At 40.4% G+C, this 18,973-nt stretch overlaps 1 protein-coding gene across 1 annotated transcript in view; it reads right to left on the reverse strand.

Moving 5' to 3' along the window:
- The window catches only part of GRM4 (glutamate metabotropic receptor 4), a 320,041-nt gene that overhangs the window by 119,222 nt on the left and 181,846 nt on the right, over positions 1–18,973 (reverse strand). Inside the window, exon 3 of the mRNA XM_088154016.1 lies at positions 1,923–2,058. Within this exon, the coding sequence (XP_088010142.1) occupies positions 1,923–2,058 (136 nt within the window). The remainder of the gene's footprint in view (positions 1–1,922; positions 2,059–18,973) is intronic.

Raw genomic sequence — 18,973 nt, forward strand, 5'->3', positions numbered from 1 at the left:
TGTGTGGCCATGTTCTGGAAGTTTTGTTTCCTAATGTTTCACCAGCACCTGTGACCGGCATCTTCAGAGTGCAGGAGCACAGACAGGAGCAGTTTTCTCTGTGCCCAGGGTGATGTGACCCTTTTGTGGATATTTATAGAGATCTGGGGGGGGGGAAGGGGGGATTGGGGGGGTTGGGTTACTGAGTGGCTGCTTGTTTTGGTGTCAGAATCTGTGTGTATCTTCCTGGGGATTAGGCAGGGTTTTTTCTTCTATTGAATTGTTAACAAGGGGCTGCTGGGGGTGATTAGCAAGTTCATTGTGTGAACTGTTCACATGTCCTGGTGGTTGAGCTGAGTTTATTGACCTTTTGCAGGCTGTATTTTTCAGGATTAGTAGCCAGGTTTTGTTGATTTTTAGACTCTCCTCTTTTTTTTTATTGAAACTGTGCTGGTGTTTGTGAATCTCAATGGCTTCCCAGTATAGCCTGGTATAGTGGCTGTTGGTGTTGTCCAGTATCTCTGTGTTTTCAAATAGGATTTTGTGTCCAGTGTGCTTGAGAGCATGTTCAGCTACTGCAGATTTTTCTGGTTGCGGTAGTCTGCAGTGTCTTTCGTGTTCTTTTATCCTGGTATGGATGCTGCGTTTTGTGGTCCCGATGGTATGCGGTATACTCCTGCGGCGGTGAGGGGATCCCTTTTGTCTTTTGCTGATTTTAGCACTTCTTGTACTTTTCTGGTGGATCTGAAGATTGTTTGGAAATTGTGTTTTTCCAACCACCACCCACGTCAGAAAAGAGGCATTATCAAAACCCTCATGGATCGTGCCAATCGGATCTGCGAAACCCAATTCCTAAATTCTGAACTTAACCACTTTAACTGGGTCCTACAAGTGAATGGCTACTCCAAGAATGAAATAAAAAGAGCCATCAAACCAAGAAAATAACATGCGACTGAAGAAGAAAAACAGCCACCCACCAACAAAGTATTTCTGCGCTACATCAAAGGGGTCACAGACCGCATGGGAAAACTGATGGAAAAACACAATTTCCAAACAATCTTCAGACCCACCAGAAAAGTACAAGAAGTGCTAAAATCAGCAAAAGACAAAAGGGATCCCCTCACCGCCGCAGGAGTATACCGCATACCACCAGGACTACAAAACGCAGCATCCATACCAGGATAAAAGAACACGAAAGACACTGCAGACTACCGCAACCAGAAAAATCTGCAGTAGCTGAACATGCTCTCAAGCACACTGGACACAAAATCCTATTTGAAAACACAGAGATACTGGACAACACCAACAGCCACTATACCAGGCTATACCGGGAAGCCATTGAGATTCACAAACATCAGCACAGTTTCAATAAAAAAAAAAAGAGGAGAGTCTAAAAATCAACAAAACCTGGCTACCAATCCTGAAAAATACAGCCTGCAAAAGGTCAATAAACTCAGCTCAACCACCAGGACATGTGAACAGTTCACACAATGAACTTGCTAATCACCCCCAGCAGCCCCTCGTTAACAATTCAATAGAAGAAAAAACCCTGCCTAATCCCCAGGAAGATACACACAGATTCTGACACCAAAACAAGCAGCCACTCAGTAACCCAACCCCCCAATCCCCCTTCCCCCCAGATCTCTATAAATACCCACAAAAGGGTCACATCACCCTGGGCACAGAGAGAACTGCTCCTGTCTGTGCTCCTGCACTCTGAAGATGCCGGTCACAGGTGCTGGTGAAATGTTAGGAAACAAAACTTCCAGAACACAGCCACACAGCCCAGAAGACCCACACCAGCCAATTTTCTACTTTATTCATTGACAAGATTCATATTTAGCTTTCTCCCCTCTACTTGCCCTATTCTCCCATGTTTTCTTTCTTTTTTTTTTCTCTATTTTCCTTCACAGTCCCTAAACCATTAGTCCCTCGACTCTTACTTGATATCATCTTCATTGGCAAATATGATGACAGCTCGAGCATGGGATGTTTCCAGAAGGCGTCGAATGATCTTATCAAATTCTCCTTCTTTGGGCTCCCGGGGGATCTTGACTGATTGTGCCACACACACGCTCCCTGTGATCAGAGAAAAAGCTATGATTAGAGAAGCCTTTAAAAAAAAATACCAAACATGCATAGACTAAAAAAAGCCATTGGACAATTTTGCCATGGCCCAAAATGACATTTTCATGTGGTTTCATCTGTGTGCTTATGCATGTATGTAATTGTAATTTTAGTGAGGATAAAAACATGAAACCAAGTTATGGAGCTAGAAGAACATACGTGTCTGAACAAACTCCCTGATTAATTCTTCACCCTACTGCATCTCATTATATGTGTCTAGATGCCACAATGTCAAATGGCTTGGTTGAAAGAATCTACACAGTGTAGTAACTATCTGGGCTCTTCTTTGGAGCTAAGTTATACATTTTCTTTCTTTCTTTCTTTCTTTCTTTCTTTCTTTCTTTCTTTCTTTCTTTCTTTCTTTCTTTCCTTCCTTCCTTCCTTCCTTCCTTCCTTCCTTCCTTCCTTCCTTCTTTCTTTCTTTCTTTCTTTCTTTCTTTCTTTCCTTCCTTCCTTCCTTCCTTCCTTCCTTCCTTCCTTCCTTCCTTCCTTCTTTCTTTCTTTCTTTCTTTCTTTCCTTCTTTCTTTCCTTCTTTCTTTCTTTCTTTCTTTCTTTCTTTCTTTCTTTCTTTCTTTCTTTCTTATATCTGTATATGTTTATATTCTGCCATATAAACTGACTTTTATTTATAGTATAAATATGTAATACAAATAAAAACAAAAACATTTCAGAAAATTACAAAATAATAAAAATTAATAATAATAAATCAGAGGTACCACCCCCCATCTGAACATGCAGGAACATCTATCTTCTCCAACCTGATGCCCTCCAGATTACAACCTCCTAAAGACAGTAACCCCTTCATGGATCACTGCCTTGTCGTGGCGAAGGGGCTTGCGTAACTCAGTGAAGCCATGAGCTATACCGTGCAGGGCCACCCAAGACGGACAGGTCATGACAGAGAGTTCTGACAAAATGTGGTCCACTGGAGAAGGAAATGGCAACCCACTCCAGTATCCTTGCCAAGAAAACCCCATGGACAATGTTAAAAGGCTAAAAGATATGATGCCGGAAGATGAGCCCCTCAGGTCGGAAGGTGTCCAATATGCTACTGGGGAAGAGCGGAGGGCATTTCCAAGTAGCTCCAGAAAGAGTGAAGCGGCTGGGCCAAAGCCGAAAGGACGTTCAGCTGTGGATGTATCTGGAAGCGAAAAGGAGGTCCGATGCTGTAAAGAACAATATTGTATAGGTACCTGGAATGTAAGATCTATGAACCAAGGCAAGCTGGATGTGGTCAAACATGAGATGACAAGATTGAACGTCGACATCTTGGGAATCAGCGAACTGAAATGGACGGGAATGGGTGAATTTAATTCGGGTGACCATTATATCTACTACTGTGGGCAAGAAACCCTTAGAAGAAGTGGAGTTGCACTCATAGTGAATAAGAGAGTGGGAAAGGCAGTAATGGGGTACAACCTCAAAAACGACAGAATGATCTCAGTGCGTATCCAAGGCAAACCATTCAATATCACAGTCATCCAAGTCTATGCCCCAACCACTGATGCTGAAGAAGCTGAAGTTGACCGCTTCTATGAAGACCTACAACACCTTCTAGAACTAGCACCAAAAAAAGATGTCCTTTTCATCATAGGGGATTGGAATGCTAAAGTAGGAAGTCAAGGAGTAATCGGAATAACAGGCAAATTTGGCCTTGGAGTACAAAATGAAGCAGGGCAAAGGCTAATAGAGTTCTGTCAAGAGAACAAGCTAGTCATAGCAAACACTCTTTTCCAACAACACAAGAGACGACTCTACACATGGACATCACCAGATGGTCAATACCGAAACCAGATTGATTATATACTTTGCAGCCAAAGATGGAGAAGCTCTATACAGACAGCAAAAACAAGACCAGGAGCTGACTGTGGCTCAGATCATGAGCTTCTTACTGCAAAATTTAGGCTTAAATTGAAGAATGTAGGGAAAACCACTAGACCACTCAGGTATGACTTAGATCATATTCCTTGTGAGTACACAGTGAAGGTGATGAATAGATTTAGAGGATTAGATTTGGTAGACAGAGTGCCTGAAGAACTATGGACGGAGGTCCGTAACATTGTACAGGAGGCAGCAACTAAAACCATCCCAAAGAAAAAGAAATGCAAGAAAGCAAAATGGCTGTCTGATGAGGCTTTACAAATAGCTGTGGAAAGAAGGAATGCGAAAAGCAAGGGTGAAAGGGAAAGATATAAGCAACTGAATGCAGATTTCCAGAGAATAGCCAGGAGAGATAAGAAGGCCTTCTTAAATGAACAATGCAAAGAAATTGAGGAAAACAATAGAATGGGGAAGACTAGAGATCTCTTCAAGAAAATTGGAGATATTAAAGGAACGTTTAGTGCAAAGATGGGCATGATAAAGGACAAAAAAGGCAGGGACCTAACAGAAGCAGAAGAGATTAAGAAGAGGTGGCAAGAATACACAGAAGAACTATACAAGAAAGATCTTAATGTCCCTGATGTCCACGCTGGTGTGATCACTGACCTTGAGCCAGACATCCTAGAGAGTGAAGTCAAGTGGGCCTTAGGAAGCATTGCTAACAACAAAGCTAGTGGAGATGACAGGATTCCAGCTGAGTTATTTAAAATACTAAAAGATGATGGTGTTAAAGTGCTGCACTCAATATGCCAGCAAGTTTGGAAAACGCAACAGTGGCCACGGGATTGGAAAAGGTCAGTTTACGTTCCAATTCCAAAGAAGGGCAACGCCAAAGAATGCTCAAACTATCGCACAATTGCACTCATTTCACATGCTAGCAAGGTTATGCTCAAAATCCTACAAGCTAGGCTTCAGCAATATATGAACCGAGAACTACCGGATGTACAAGCTGGGTTTCGAAGAGGCAGAGGAACTAGAGATCAAATCGCCAACATTCGCTGGATCATGGAGAAAGCACGAGAGTTCCAGAAAAATATCTACTTCTGCTTCATTGACTATGCAAAAGCCTTTGATTGTGTGGATCACAACAAACTGTGGCAAATTCTTAAAGAGATGGGAATACCAGACCACCTTACCTGTCTCCTGAGAAATCTGTATGCGGGCCAAGAAGCAACAGTTAGAACCGGTCATGGAACAACCAATTGGTTCAAAATAGGGAAAGGTGTACGACAAGGCTGTATACTGTCACCCTGCTTATTTAACCTATATGCAGAGTACATCATGAGAAATGCCAGGCTGGAAGAATCACAAGCCGGAATTAAGATTGCAGGGAGAATCATCAACAACCTCAGATATGCGGACGATACCACCCTAATGGCAGAAAGTGAAGAAGAACTAAAGAGCCTCTTGATGAGGGTGAAAGAGGAGAGTGCAAAAGCTGGCTTGAAACTCAACATTAAAAAAACTAAGATCATGGCATCTGGACCCATCAATTCCTGGCAAATAGAAGGGGTAGAAATGGAAGCAGTAACAGACTTCATTTATTTGGGCTCCAAGATCACCGCAGACGGAGACTGCAGCCATGAAATTAAAAGACGCTTGCTCCTTGGGAGGAAAGCTATGGCAAGCCTAGATAGCATATTAAAAAGCAGAGACGTCACCTTGCCGACAAAGATCCGCATAGTCAAAGCTATGGTTTTTCCAGTAGTAATGTATGGCTGTGAGAGCTGGACCATAAAAAGGCCGAGCGCCGAAGAATTGATGCCTTTGAACTGTGGTGCTGGAGAAGACTCTTAAGAGTTCCCTGGACTGCTAGGAGGTCAAACCAGTCAATCTTAAAGGAAATCAACCCTGATTGCTCATTGGAAGGATCGATAATGAAGCTCAAGCTCAGATATTTTGGCCACCTAATGCGAAGAGAGATCTCTTTGGAGAAGACCCTGATGCTGGGAAAGATTGAAGGCAAAAGGAGAAGAGGACGGCAGAGGATGAGATGGTTAGATAGCATCACTGAAGCAATGAGCATGAAACTGAGCAAACTCAGGGAGGCAGTGAAGGACAGGAAGGCCTGGCGCAATATGGTTCATGGGGTCACGAAGAGTCGGACACGACTTAACGACTAAACAACAACAAAAGACAGTATAGACCAAATGGAAATTGTGGGCACTGTATTCCAATCGTCCTGAAATATATCAACTTAAGTTATGCTAAATTATATCATTTGATGTTAAAACCTGATCAACTTTAAAATAATTTTGTAAGCCTCCACTTTAAGTTGCTTGTGATCCCCAGGGTCTCACAACCCCCCAATTTAAGAACCCTGGTATAACTGACTAGGAGTACATAGGGGAAGAACTATCTGATTAGTTTATGTTAGTATGCAAATTCACCCCATACTTTTATTGGCCCTAAAGGGTCACCATTCACAATGCTGAACTACTAACAGAAGCCAAAATTGACAAAAATTAGCTGTGAGCATCTGTATTAACAGGCCTCAAAAGTGCTATAATTACAAGTGCAGAAAGGGATAGCAAGAGTCTATCATGGAAGTTAGATAGCTTCTTGACTGCTTCCCTATATATGTATCTTGGGCATGGATCTCTATAAAAGAAAGGCTATATATGCAGGTTTCAAGATAAGTATGTTTTCCAGGTGAACTAGAATCCCAGCTGGTCTTCATCTCTCATGGAGGGCTTTCTTCCACAGAAACCCATGTTTAATTTATAGTTGTTTTATTACTTTTAATTAATTGCATTCATGGTCTTTATTTTACACTCCCTGGAGAACAAATGTTAGAAACAAATAATGTCAAAAGCAGAGGTTCTTGATTTCATATACCCACTTCTGTGCATAATGCTCCCTTTATATAATACATTTCTGAAAGGAGCTTATCAGGATCTGAATTCTAGATTAAGCAATCCAATGTCCATTTTGCTCCCCACTTTCATTTTCTTTATTGTCTCAGTTTCCTTGTTCACTACCCTTTTCTCTGAGCTTCCTCTTCCCATGTCTACTAGGGATCTGTAGTACTTGAAATCCATGTCTTCAAAAGGTGTTTCAGTGCATGTGGGAGCCCAAACTTAGCATCTGACTTCAGCACCTTAAAGCAGCTATATCTTTTTCCCACAATCATGCAAATACATCATCCCAGGAAAGTGTATGGCTGCTTTAAAGTATTGCAGACAGGTGCTATGTTTGCACTCCCATGTGTTCCAGAGCACCTTTTAGAGACTGAGTTTGAAGTGCTGTTGTCTACCATTTCTATATGTTCCTGATTCTCAACCCAATGTCTACTGTGCACACTTTTTTCAGAGTTAGTTTGCCTCTGGACTTTCCATCAGTTATTTTTCCACACTTCTGGGCCTTCATTCTAACCCTCATTCTGCTCCAGAAAACCTAGTTGAAGGCTTGTTTCACTCTCAGCCAAAACGACCAATAACATATAGAGGATCTGTTTACAGAGAGAAATACAAAAAGTATCCCATAGGAAGAAACATGATTACCCAAGGTAGCACCAACTTGAACAAGCATATTTCTCACTATTACCATGTGATGTAAGGACACAGACTCAGATTGACTAGAGAAACTACAGTACCCAGCAGCACTACCCTGAGAACCTTTGACTGACCCTCCATTAATAGGTGGGTTGCAATTCTGCATCAGAATTCCCTGACAAGGGAATAACGAGGACAGACATTGTGATGCTCCATTTATAAAGGCAAGGTAGCACTTTACTTTTTGTGGAAAGGCAAATAAAACTAATTGGGAGGGTCAGGCTGCCTAATTAAATTAACTTGGCTATGGTTTCTACTGCATTATTTGTTCTGGTCCCCTCCCTTTGTTAGATCCTCTATAACTAGATTGCTCCTAAGCATTAGTATCATGGACCAACTTGCATAATTTTCACCCTATTGAACTCCTGCTGATCTGCAATGCCAGAAAGGGTTGTTTATTGTTCTCTTATCATATAGATAAGAGACAGTGTGGCTGTCTAAAGCAAGATGCAAACTCAGCATGGAAACAAAACAGTAGCACCACCCACTGTAGTGGATTATTTTTTTAATATTTTATTTTAAGTATCTCTCCCTGAAATATTTGGCAATGTTTGCTATCAGAAGGGTAGGATATGGAACAAGATATATCAATAACCAAGTTTACTGCCATTTTTCCTCTGGATTAGTTTGACTTCTGGACCACAGCAATAGCAACCTTTAAACCTGACCACTAAGCCAACTCCTAGGGGTCTCAAAAAAGCAGCTAATTAAAAACATTCTCAGAGAGCCCAGATAGGAAGACCAAAAGGAAAACTGGATGAGTAACTGATTTGGTTTGTTGTGATTTAAGCCTCAACATCTGTTTGCTTCAACCTTTGCAAAAATACCAGGTGCTCCTTCTCTGTGCAAACTTTTACAGACAAAAAGGGGAGAGAGCAGATGAAAAATATTTCAAGACCTTCAGAATATAATTTATAATCTCAATTTACATAGGAAATGACATGACTGGTGTTCACTTGTCATAAAAGGGTCCTATTTATGCAAAGGTCAGAATAATTAGCAAAGGACTGCTGTCACAGAGGCCTGCAGAGGTAAATATACTTGGGAAAGTGACCCTATTTCTATCAGGAAGGGATAGGAAAGAAAAGAAAGGAATACAGAAACCACATATATACAGAAGCTCTTCTATACCACCACCATTTTTATTCTCCAAACTTCAGAAACAGGCTATTTTCTAGTCTTCATTGCTACTGACCTTGAAACAAGGAGAAATAGGGATGTGCAAAGCTGAATATTCCTCCTCTAGGCCATACACATCTGCTATAGTTGTTCCAGGACTGGTAAACCAATTTTCCAGAAGTTAATATTCCAAACTAGAAACAGTGAATAGTACTCTGGATGTGATATTCTGGATGAAAGGACTGTACTATGTCCAGAACATAATGGACTACTTCTGTTAAGGAAGATTAATTTCTGGAAAATCACTGGATTACTCCTGAATTAGCTGGATTGGTGATATTCACAAGAAGGTCAGAATATTCTAGAGTTCTCTGTATATTCAATTCCCATAACATCCACTTTTGCACACCCTTACTGAGAACTTCACACCCTACCCCATGCTCTCTTCATCTGATCAGTTGGACAACATAAAAAATGGCTTCGAAACCCATCCCATATATACAATGTTTACTTCTTTAGTGATTTGTTTAAAAAAAATCACTGCAGTTGCTATAATGGGGGAAAGCAGTCATAGCATCTTCCCTCTGCTTAAAAGAACAATGAATAGTCTTGACATTAGTCTCCCATGGTTGGACCTCTGTGGATGGACGAAATCAGTGGAAAACAGCCAATCTGCAAGGTCTATGAAGCTCTAGCATTTCAAGGGGAAATCTGGACCATAAGGGAGCAGTAGAAAAGTGGAAGTATTTTCAGTGTGGTTGGAAGCTGTAGATAAAAAGTCACAGGCCTGATCTGTGTAGTCCAATAAACTTGGTGTCCAGTTTTGTAAGATGATTATATGGAGGGGAGAAAGCGAGGCATAATTCCCAACAGCAAGGGGCAGGGGGGCTTCCTGACAATGATGACCAGGAGAATAATCCAAGTGTAATTCTTAAGGAGGCCAAGAACACAGCTTGAAGTTCCTGAAAATCATGTGAGGCCTCCGTATCAGGGTAGAGTGGGAAAGCATTTGGCAGCTGGAGCAGGTGATAACTATAGGTGGCCTGAACTGGTACTATCTGAGTGGGGACACAAACTGAGTTATAAATGAATACCACTGTAGGTGAAAGGTCAATCTAATTGTCTTAGTTTTTCTAACAGCAAGAGTATTGTTCTAAAATGGCATTTGTCCTCTGAGTTCTCCATCAGGCTTAAATGATGAACCAAGGATGGGTAGAGATTTACATGCAAAAGTTTAAATAGTACATGTTCCCAGAAAAAGTGGAATAAAGAAGACAAGGATTCATCTGAAAGTCATCTATCCAAGCCTAGTAACTTGGTAAGATGAATCAGCTATATTTTCAGTGCAACAAAATTAGGACTCAAAATGTTGTACATCCAGATAGTACAGGCAGATATCCAAGGCAGAAGAAAATCTACTTTTTCAGGAGTCATCTTAATTTATTTTTAGGAAATATGGTAGCCCAAATAATCCAATATAGGCAGAACAAGGGCTAATTATTCCAGTTAGTGCAGAGGTCATGATCCCAAAGTCAAAAGTGTCAAACTTAATCAGTGTAGAGAGCATGATCCTCAGAATACATTAGCAAATAATCTAGACAGGACAGGGTGCAAACATTGGGGGTGGGGGGCACTATGTTCCTGTGGTTCTCCTTCTTTCTCTGTGGCCAGGTCCAGTCAGTGTTGACTGGGGCAAGGAAGAGTTCAAATCTATAGACTGTCACCTGTGGGGTGCCATGGGGCTCAATTCTCTCCCCGCTTCTGTTCAACATCTATACTTGGTGAGGTCATCTGTCAGTTCAGGGTCCAGTTTTATCAGTATGCAGGTGATGCCCAATAATATATCCTGGGCCATGTAAATGATGCTGTTAATGAGGAGGAACAGCTCTAGGCCCAGTCCCAACAAGTCTTGTTGAGTGGCTGTGGATATTTGGTCCCTTTAGTCCTTAAGAATTTCTATCTTTCGTCTTGGATGGGGTTGTACTTTCCAATTCAAGACTGTTGCAGAATTTAGGAGTGGTCTTGGACTCACAGCTCCTGCTTGAAGAACAGATGGCAGTTGCAGCCAAGAAGACCCTTCACCAGATATGCCAGTTGTGCCCATTCCTGGATCATGACAATCACTCATGCCCTAGTGGCCTCAAGAATGGACACTTGCAATGTGCTCTACATGGGGCTGTTCCTGAAAACCACGAAGAAGCTACAGCTGGGTCAGAATGCACAAACGGTAATGGGCATCTCACAGTACACTTGTATGGCACCACTGCTCTGCAAGCTGGCTCCCTATCAGCTTCCAGGTGCAATTCCAGGTGCTGATTATCACCTATAAAGCCCTTCACAGCACAAGACCTGCCTATTTTATGGACCACCTATTTCTGTTAATTTCCACCTGTCAGGTAAGATCCAGCAGAGTCTTCTCAATTAAACCATGTCATCTAGTAGAACCACAGAAGTGTGCCCTCTCTGTTATGGTGCTTACCCTCTGGAATGGTATCTACCCAGAAATCTGCATAGCTCCAACTCTGATGACATTCTGGAAGGCACTGAAAAGCTGGTTGTTCTCACAGGCCTGGGGGAGAGATGGTGGTGAGTCACTGCAAGATTTGATATTGTTTGGTATGGTTTCTTTTCTGGACATATTTCTTTGTTCTTTCCTCTATTGTTCTGACTTTGAATGATGTAAAGTACCCAGAGTCACTCTTTCAGACATTTTTTTTAAATTTATCCAAATAAAATAAAATAAGATTCACCATCAACAATTATCCAAAATATAATGGAAAGGATGATTGATAAATCTTTAGAAGACAGATGAGGTGTTAACCAATCTGAAGGCTGTTACTGTATATTTAAAGACAGCTAAATATTCATGAACTTCTTTCATGTGAATCCCATTGCACTCTGTTCTGTGATCCAATCTGGTAGAATGTGCATCTTCTTCTCCAATCCCAAGAGTTAAAAAATGAAGGAAAGAAGGTAGTGATCTCTACTGGTCACAAACTTCAGGAGCCAGTAATCATGGGCAACGTGTAGAAAGTGAACCTTCTTGACAAGAAAGGTAGGAGCATTGGCAAGGAGGAAAATAAAATCTTTTGGTAAATTCCCCTTGATATATTCCTTCAGGCAATTAATTCTGTCTTCAATATGGTATAGTGGTGATGTGAAAAAATCTGAGCTTCAGGAATAAGCTTGTCACATAACCAATGAGGGGGTCACAGGATCTGTGCTTTCCATTTGCCCTTTCCAAATATATCCACGTAGGTCACATCTTTGGAAGTTACATTAAGAGGAGGTACTTGCAGAGGGATGGTGAGTGGTGGATGATTGTTGATGATGAGTTGTTGAATTTCAGTGTACTCCGTGATCGATCCTGAGTGAAACAGCTGGTCATAAATAATTTCATCTCTAACAGGGGCTGGACAGACTGAGTAGGCAGATCATATTTGTCTGCAACAAAGGTCTCAGTGAAATTGCTTATGGTACCAAAATTTGCTTAGACCTACAGTTGTACTTCAGGGCCAGTCTGAGTCTCTAGGGTAACAAGAATGATTAAATGGTGATGTGTAGCTCTGCATGTCTGGGCTTTATTTAATTTCTGGTTGCTCTAGCCTCTGAAATTTTATGAAGCTGGAGCCACCTCATTTCCCAACAAACCAGATTTGGAGTGTTTAGGGCATCTGTTTAAAATGTCCCACTTCCCTAGAAGTACATTTAGTCAATGCTTCAAAAGGAGGAGTTGTAACTGGGCACTCAGGTATGAAGTGGCCAGGGTCCACAATATAGGCATAGGCAGAGAGTGAAGTTCTGCTACTTCCAAGCTGCATGGGTTGAATTTCCAAAGTCTCAGATGTGTGGCTGGAAAGTGGGAAGAAGGAAAGAAAGAAAATAGAGCTGTCTTTCTTTCCTGCACATACTCTGCTTCAATTCCTTGAGTTTTCCACCAATATCCAAGCAAAATTGCATTAATGCTGCCATGGTTTCTGAGGTGCCTTGATGAATTAGTTTCTCCCTATTTCATCTAATATCCTCTCTATGAACTGGCCAGTTAAGCTTCTTTCATTCCAGCCCACATCCTGAGCTAACAGCTGAAACCCAGCAGCATACTCCCACACTGAACACTAACCCTGCTGTTGGCAGAGAATCTTATGATTGGCAGGCATTCATTTGACCAAATCTTCAAATTTATCTCTCAGGCATGCCACAAAATTAGCACAGTAGTCCAGATCCAAGTTCTGTTTTGAATCAGAAGAGGGGTTACCCATTTTACAGCTCCCTCCATCATAAGGCTGATTATAAATCCTACATGGTTTCTGATGATTGAAAGTCATCAGAATTGATTGATTACACTGAGTAAGAAAGGCAGTAAATTTGCTTCTCATCCTATAGGAAGCTGATTCTCAGCATCAGAGGGGTGAAGCTATTATAGCTGCTAGAACAAGGACTGCAGGATCTTACACTGAAATTACAGCAGGAACCACTGGTTGTGGTAGATTCTGGCCTATTTGCTGGGCTAGGTAATTTTTCAACTGGGCTGTTTATCTGGGTCACCACTGGGTTTTGATACTGGAGCAAAGCATTAACTATTTGATCAACAGTTACTGGAATTGCAGGAGGTCTATACTCATAGTTAAATTCTTGGTCTGAAGGCAACACATTTCCTCCTATGGCAGTAGGTGAGATCAAGTCAAGCTGCTAGGCTTTACAGCAAGGTTAGTCAGTAAATCTGGGCTCTCCAAACCCTTAATCTTTTATTCAGGAATTGACTTACTTGGCAGAAGACTCTCAAACATGACTTTGGTTGCATTAGACTTTGTCTTGCAGACAAGGACAAAATAATATATGCAAAGTGATCACCTTCTGCAGTGCAAAAAAAAGGGGGGGGGAAGCTTTTCTATGGATCTGTATCCCAGAGTTTCAATTCTAATCTTTTTCCACCCACCTTTCCGAATTAACAGATACTTGGTGATTTACCCCATGGCCTTTGGTAGCTTTGACATTTTACGTAATAATCCTTACTAACCTAGGAACCATTGCTTGCCACTTCAGCAGATTCATCCCTTATACTATGCACCCCTAATCACATCACCAGTTGTAAGGAATTATTTTTGAGGTCTCGTAGCATAATGCTTTAAAATTATTTGATCACAGAAACTATCAATGGAGCCAAATAAAATTTATCAGATAAAGATTAGTTCAATTGAAGTGATCCATTTAAACCATTACAACAAGCTCATCATTCTGAATGTTTTCTAACTGCTAATTATTTAGTATAATGTATCATAATGTTTATTGCATTTAAACTGAGTACAATGAATTTGTGGAAATTACAGTACATATAAATAAATGAACTATGACTATGAAAATTCTTTTTCTTTTTCTAATTATCATTTATTTATGATAAGTGGCCATATATTTAACAACTGACATGACTGCCAGGCTATTGTAATTATGATATTAAGATCCAGTCCCAGTTCAAAGTCAGGACATAGTTCACACTCCTTTAGTGGTAACTCTGGGCATTCAGTATGCTAGTGCAAACAATGTACATGAACCCACTGGGTGAGGTCATTCATCATTTGGGGGTCAGTATCATTAGTATGCTGATGATACCCAGTTGTATCTTTTGACCAAGCCTGCCCAAGTGAGGATGTTGAGCTCCTGTCTCAGTGCCTAGAGGCTATGTGGGTTTGGATGGGGAATAACTATCTCCAGTTTAATCCTCCAAAGGCTGAGTGATTGTGGATGTTAAGGGCCACCTAAGTCTTGGAATATTCCATCTTTAACCTTGGATGGGTTAAAGCATTTATAGCATTTCCCCATTCAAGAGTAGTGAGCACCTTGAGGGGTCTTCCTGGACTCATAGCTCCTGCTCAATGGGCCTTTGTACAGCTTCATCTGGTGTGCCAGTTGACCCTCTCCTAGATCAAGAGGCCCTTCAGACAGTCACTTGTGCCTTAGTACCTCATGGCTCAATTATGTAATGCTTTCTACATGGGGCTGCTCTTGAAGACCACCCAGAAGCTTTAACTAGTCTAGAATGCAGTGGTGCCTGATTACCTGAGGAACCACCTAACTCCTGTGGTATCAGCTCAGCCAGTTTGATCCAACACAGTTGGCACACCCCAGGTGCCTTCACTTAAGCAATGCCATCTATCAGGATCCCGGAAGCGTGCCTTCTGTCATAGCACCTGGCCTCTGGAATGTAGTTCCCCCTGAGATCCAGGTGGCTCCCAGAGGGCCTTAAAGACCTGGCTCTTCTTCCAGGCATTGAGCTAGGGTACTGGAGCCCCTTGCAGATATATGACATGACATTGTGTTGTTGAGTGGTTCTGCCATCTTGTTATTGTTAGATGCTTTTTATGTATTTGTTGTTTATGAGCTGCTCAGAGTCAGCTGGCGTTCTCTAACGTCAGTCTCGGTTTCATTCTACGTAAGTTTAGGCATAACTACACGTCCAGGATAGCTTCTTATTTTAGACATCAGAATGTCCAGGGAAAAGAAAAGTTCATCTGACTTTCCCAGGAGTATTCCTATCTGTGCAACAATATTACAGCATCCAACCAGAAATAGAGGCAACTCAGGCGAGGAAAAATTTCAGACAAGGAAAAAACAGGGTTCCCCTATCTCTTATAGCAGCTTCCAAGGCAATTTTGTTAGACAAGAAGCTGGCTACAGGATGCCACAATGTCCCTTTCATTAGGCAGTCAGCCAAATAAGTTAAGCATCTGTAGCTATCCATCTCAGCACCTTGGGTTAATCCCTGTGCATTGGCAAGAAAAAACTGAATGTGAAGACAAGAGAAATACGCAAGCAAGGTAATGCAGGACAGAGATAAAGAAGAGACCTGACTGAGAGGCAGGCAGCTCTGGGGATTTAGCACTTTTGGCTCTGATATATTATGTAAATCTTTTTAAATTTGGAAGCTGGTTTTTGAACTTTACATTTTAATAATTGATATCATAATGCAATATTTAAAAAAAAAGTATGAGGATTTAGCTGTGTGCACAAGAAAGCAGATAGACTTCCTGTACATATTATGTAAAAGCCAGCTCCAGAATTTATGTCATGCTCCAGGGCTATTATGCTGGAGATCAAGAAACATTTATTTAGAGAAAATGAAGATGATTCCACTACCTCCCTCCAATCTTTGGGGCAACAAAAATATGGAGTAACACCTTATCTTTGCCTCCTTCTCCCTCCAAACTGGAGGAATGAAACTCAGGAAACAACCTGGAAAATACAAACATGGGTAATTGTTAGATCCTGGCCTCCATAAACTTCTGAATTAAGTAGATAGAGGCAAAATATTTTGAAGGCTTTCATTTTCCAACAATGAATCACAGTGAATTATTGATCTCTGCATTCTCTTGCTGCTCACTTCTTTGTGATAAAGAGAAAAATAGTAAAATTCTTATAAAGTGAGATTTATTCTTCCTTATCTTTCCAAACTACAAAAAGCTTCTACCTAATAAATATCATCCTCCCTTATTCCCATATTTTTTTCAATTTTTCAGCTTCACCTGGAAAAGCTGAACCAATTGCAAAGGGATATTCTATTTACAATTTATGCAAGGGCAATCTATCTGTCCCTCCATAGCATCCCTTCTCACCTCCACTGACCATTAGAAGTACTGCTGTAAGATTGCCAGGTATCACATGTGTTCCTTAGATTTTGGGATCAATATTCAAAAACTAAGGGCAACAAGGTTAATCTTATGAACTTCAGGTAGATCAGTACCCTTGAAAACCTAATAGCTTCTCCTAAGTATATAGTTGGGCTACAATGTAATTCTGCACACACAAAATTTTACCTGTGAACCTCTCAGTATTCATAACAGCAAAATATATCCATGAAATTATGATAAAAGTTTTCCTAAATTACTGTAGAGAAACTTCCACTAAGGAATTCTAGACTGGCTTCCTAAATCCGTCTCATGAATTTAGTTGGTTTGTTTCACAATACAATACCATCATTGATTTTGATTGAGCCACCCAGTCATTTCAGAACTTATTTTAGTGATACAGCATACCTTTCTGTACAATTCAGACCTTCACTAAATCCAGCCAGAATAACAGGTCTTGGAAAAAACTCAGCCTAAGAGCTTGGATAATTTTTTTCCCCTTTTAAAGTGAAAGTATGAAGCTAAATACACAAATAGAATGGATTATAGTTAAGTGAACTTCATATTTCATAGGAAGTATATACTGAATTAATTTGGGATTCTATATAGCCATCAATTTATAAAAGAAAGAAGGCATGCAATAAAAAAACAAACATTCTGATTATCCTTCTCATCATTTACCCAGACTCATAAAACCCCTTCCTTAAACATACAGAAACAATTACTAGGAGAGCTGGAACATAAATACACCTCTAATATCACCCCTTAATTTGATTGTAAGGTAAGTGTGATCTGCAGGGGACATTATCATTACAGAAACCTTTTCCTCAGCTTTGGAAAATATCTTATGGGATATTTTATGTAGCCAAATATATTTTACATTACATTTAGCCTTCCTTGCCAAGGGCATATTATGAAATGGATCTGGAATTACACAATACATCTCCAAGAGCAATTTTGTTTTGCTTTGTTTTGTTTTGATTGGATTGAACAAATGTATCTTAATTGTTAGTTTCTTATGCCATGTTTTTTAATTTTTGTTTAAATTCAGATTTTCATCAGCTGAGCCAGGAACCAAAAAAAAAATTTAATATTCATTCCATCAGAAATGTAACCCCCCCCCCTTTTTTTTTTCTCTCCTATTCACAATGGCTAGAGGATTCTAAAACTATGGTCACATTGCTTTTCCAAACAGAACTAACTGCGGTTCCCCAAATAGATTTAAATGTAAAGTAACACTCCTAATTTGAGTGTTCCAGTCTGCAGATCAGGAATGGGAAGTTCCTATTTGCTGTTGAAAAGCTATGAGAGAAAGAAGAAAGCTAGATTAACTCCATTCATAAATAATGAGATTTGCATAATTAACTCTAGCAAATGATTTTGGTATTTTACTTCTCTGAATAAAAGGCAATATTCAGGAAGGAAGGAAGGAAGGAAGGAAGGAAATTTACTAGAATGAAAATGCTAAGCTAAGTGAGAATTGCAAATATTTTTGGCTCTCAAAGGAAACATATTGTTTTATATAAATACAGCATTGCACAGACACCCCAACTATTTTAAGGCTGTGAATGCTTTGACAGTGATTAAATCAGCCCCTCATTTTCCAATCAGTCTGAAAAAGGGTGCCCCTGCTTTAAGGGTTGTATTAATTTCAATGAGTGGACTCCTTAAAGAAACACATGCTAAAAAGCATTTGTTTCAAATGTTTTTCAAAGAGTGCATAGCTATAATACTTTTCTGTTATTAGCCTTCTATGCAGTTCAGAACAGATTCAGCAAGCTTTCTAAATCTCATCCTCATAGTATTTTAGCACCACCCAGGATTTATTTTCCTTGTTGTTATTAGCCTAGTAATTGGGCATCAAGTAAAATTCCAGAGCAGCCTAGATGTAAGAGCCATAGCCAGAATCAGATCACAAGATTAGCAACCCTGATTCTGGGTGCTTTCTACACAGTAAGCAAAACATGGGTCTTGAACCCAAAGAAAATTACAGCCTTAATTTTCCTCACTTTTGACAGAAACTAGAAGCAGACCTGTCCAGAATTAGCACTGCTGACCCTAATAGGGATGAATTACATGCTAGCATTACTTCTTCCCTAAGGAGAAGGAAAACAGTGGGAGATAAAAGGCAAAGGGCCTACTTTTTAAACAGATGGGTAAACCAAGGCTCTTCCCTCTTGTGTGAGTTGCATGAATGTTCAAGGAAGCACCAGAAAAACAGAAGCCTCTTTGCAAAAAGCCTTGCATTGGCTCAGAGCATTTTTACTGTTTAAAAACAGAAGATGGAAGAACCTTGGTCATGCTGTGCATTTTGAAAAGTCTAATGCCCTCTTCTGCCTTCTAAATGGCCCAGCAATTTTTTCTATCAATTTGAAAATCTGTAGAAAAATTGCCTGGGCTGGAAATCTGCCTCCAAAAGTAGATTTACACCTAGAGCAGTAAGTCTACCTGCCAGACTGTGCCATACAGCTCACATTTAACTAGTGTCTCATTCTTTTCATTTAATGTCTGGGCGCTAGGCCAAATTTGTTGTTTTCCTCCTTATGCGGAAACAGATGGATGGAATTGCATCAACAAATTCTAGGACTAATATAGACCAGTAAAGCAAGCAAAACAAACAGCACATCCTGAATAGCCAGTAAACCTTCTTTTTACACAACTGATGAGCTCCTGAAACACGTTGGGACATCTTC

The sequence above is a fragment of the Python bivittatus genome, unplaced genomic scaffold, assembly GCF_059951505.1.
Source record: "Python bivittatus isolate LINGU-HERP-01145 unplaced genomic scaffold, Pbiv_v1 ctg000700_np1212, whole genome shotgun sequence".
NCBI lineage: Eukaryota > Metazoa > Chordata > Lepidosauria > Squamata > Pythonidae > Python > Python bivittatus.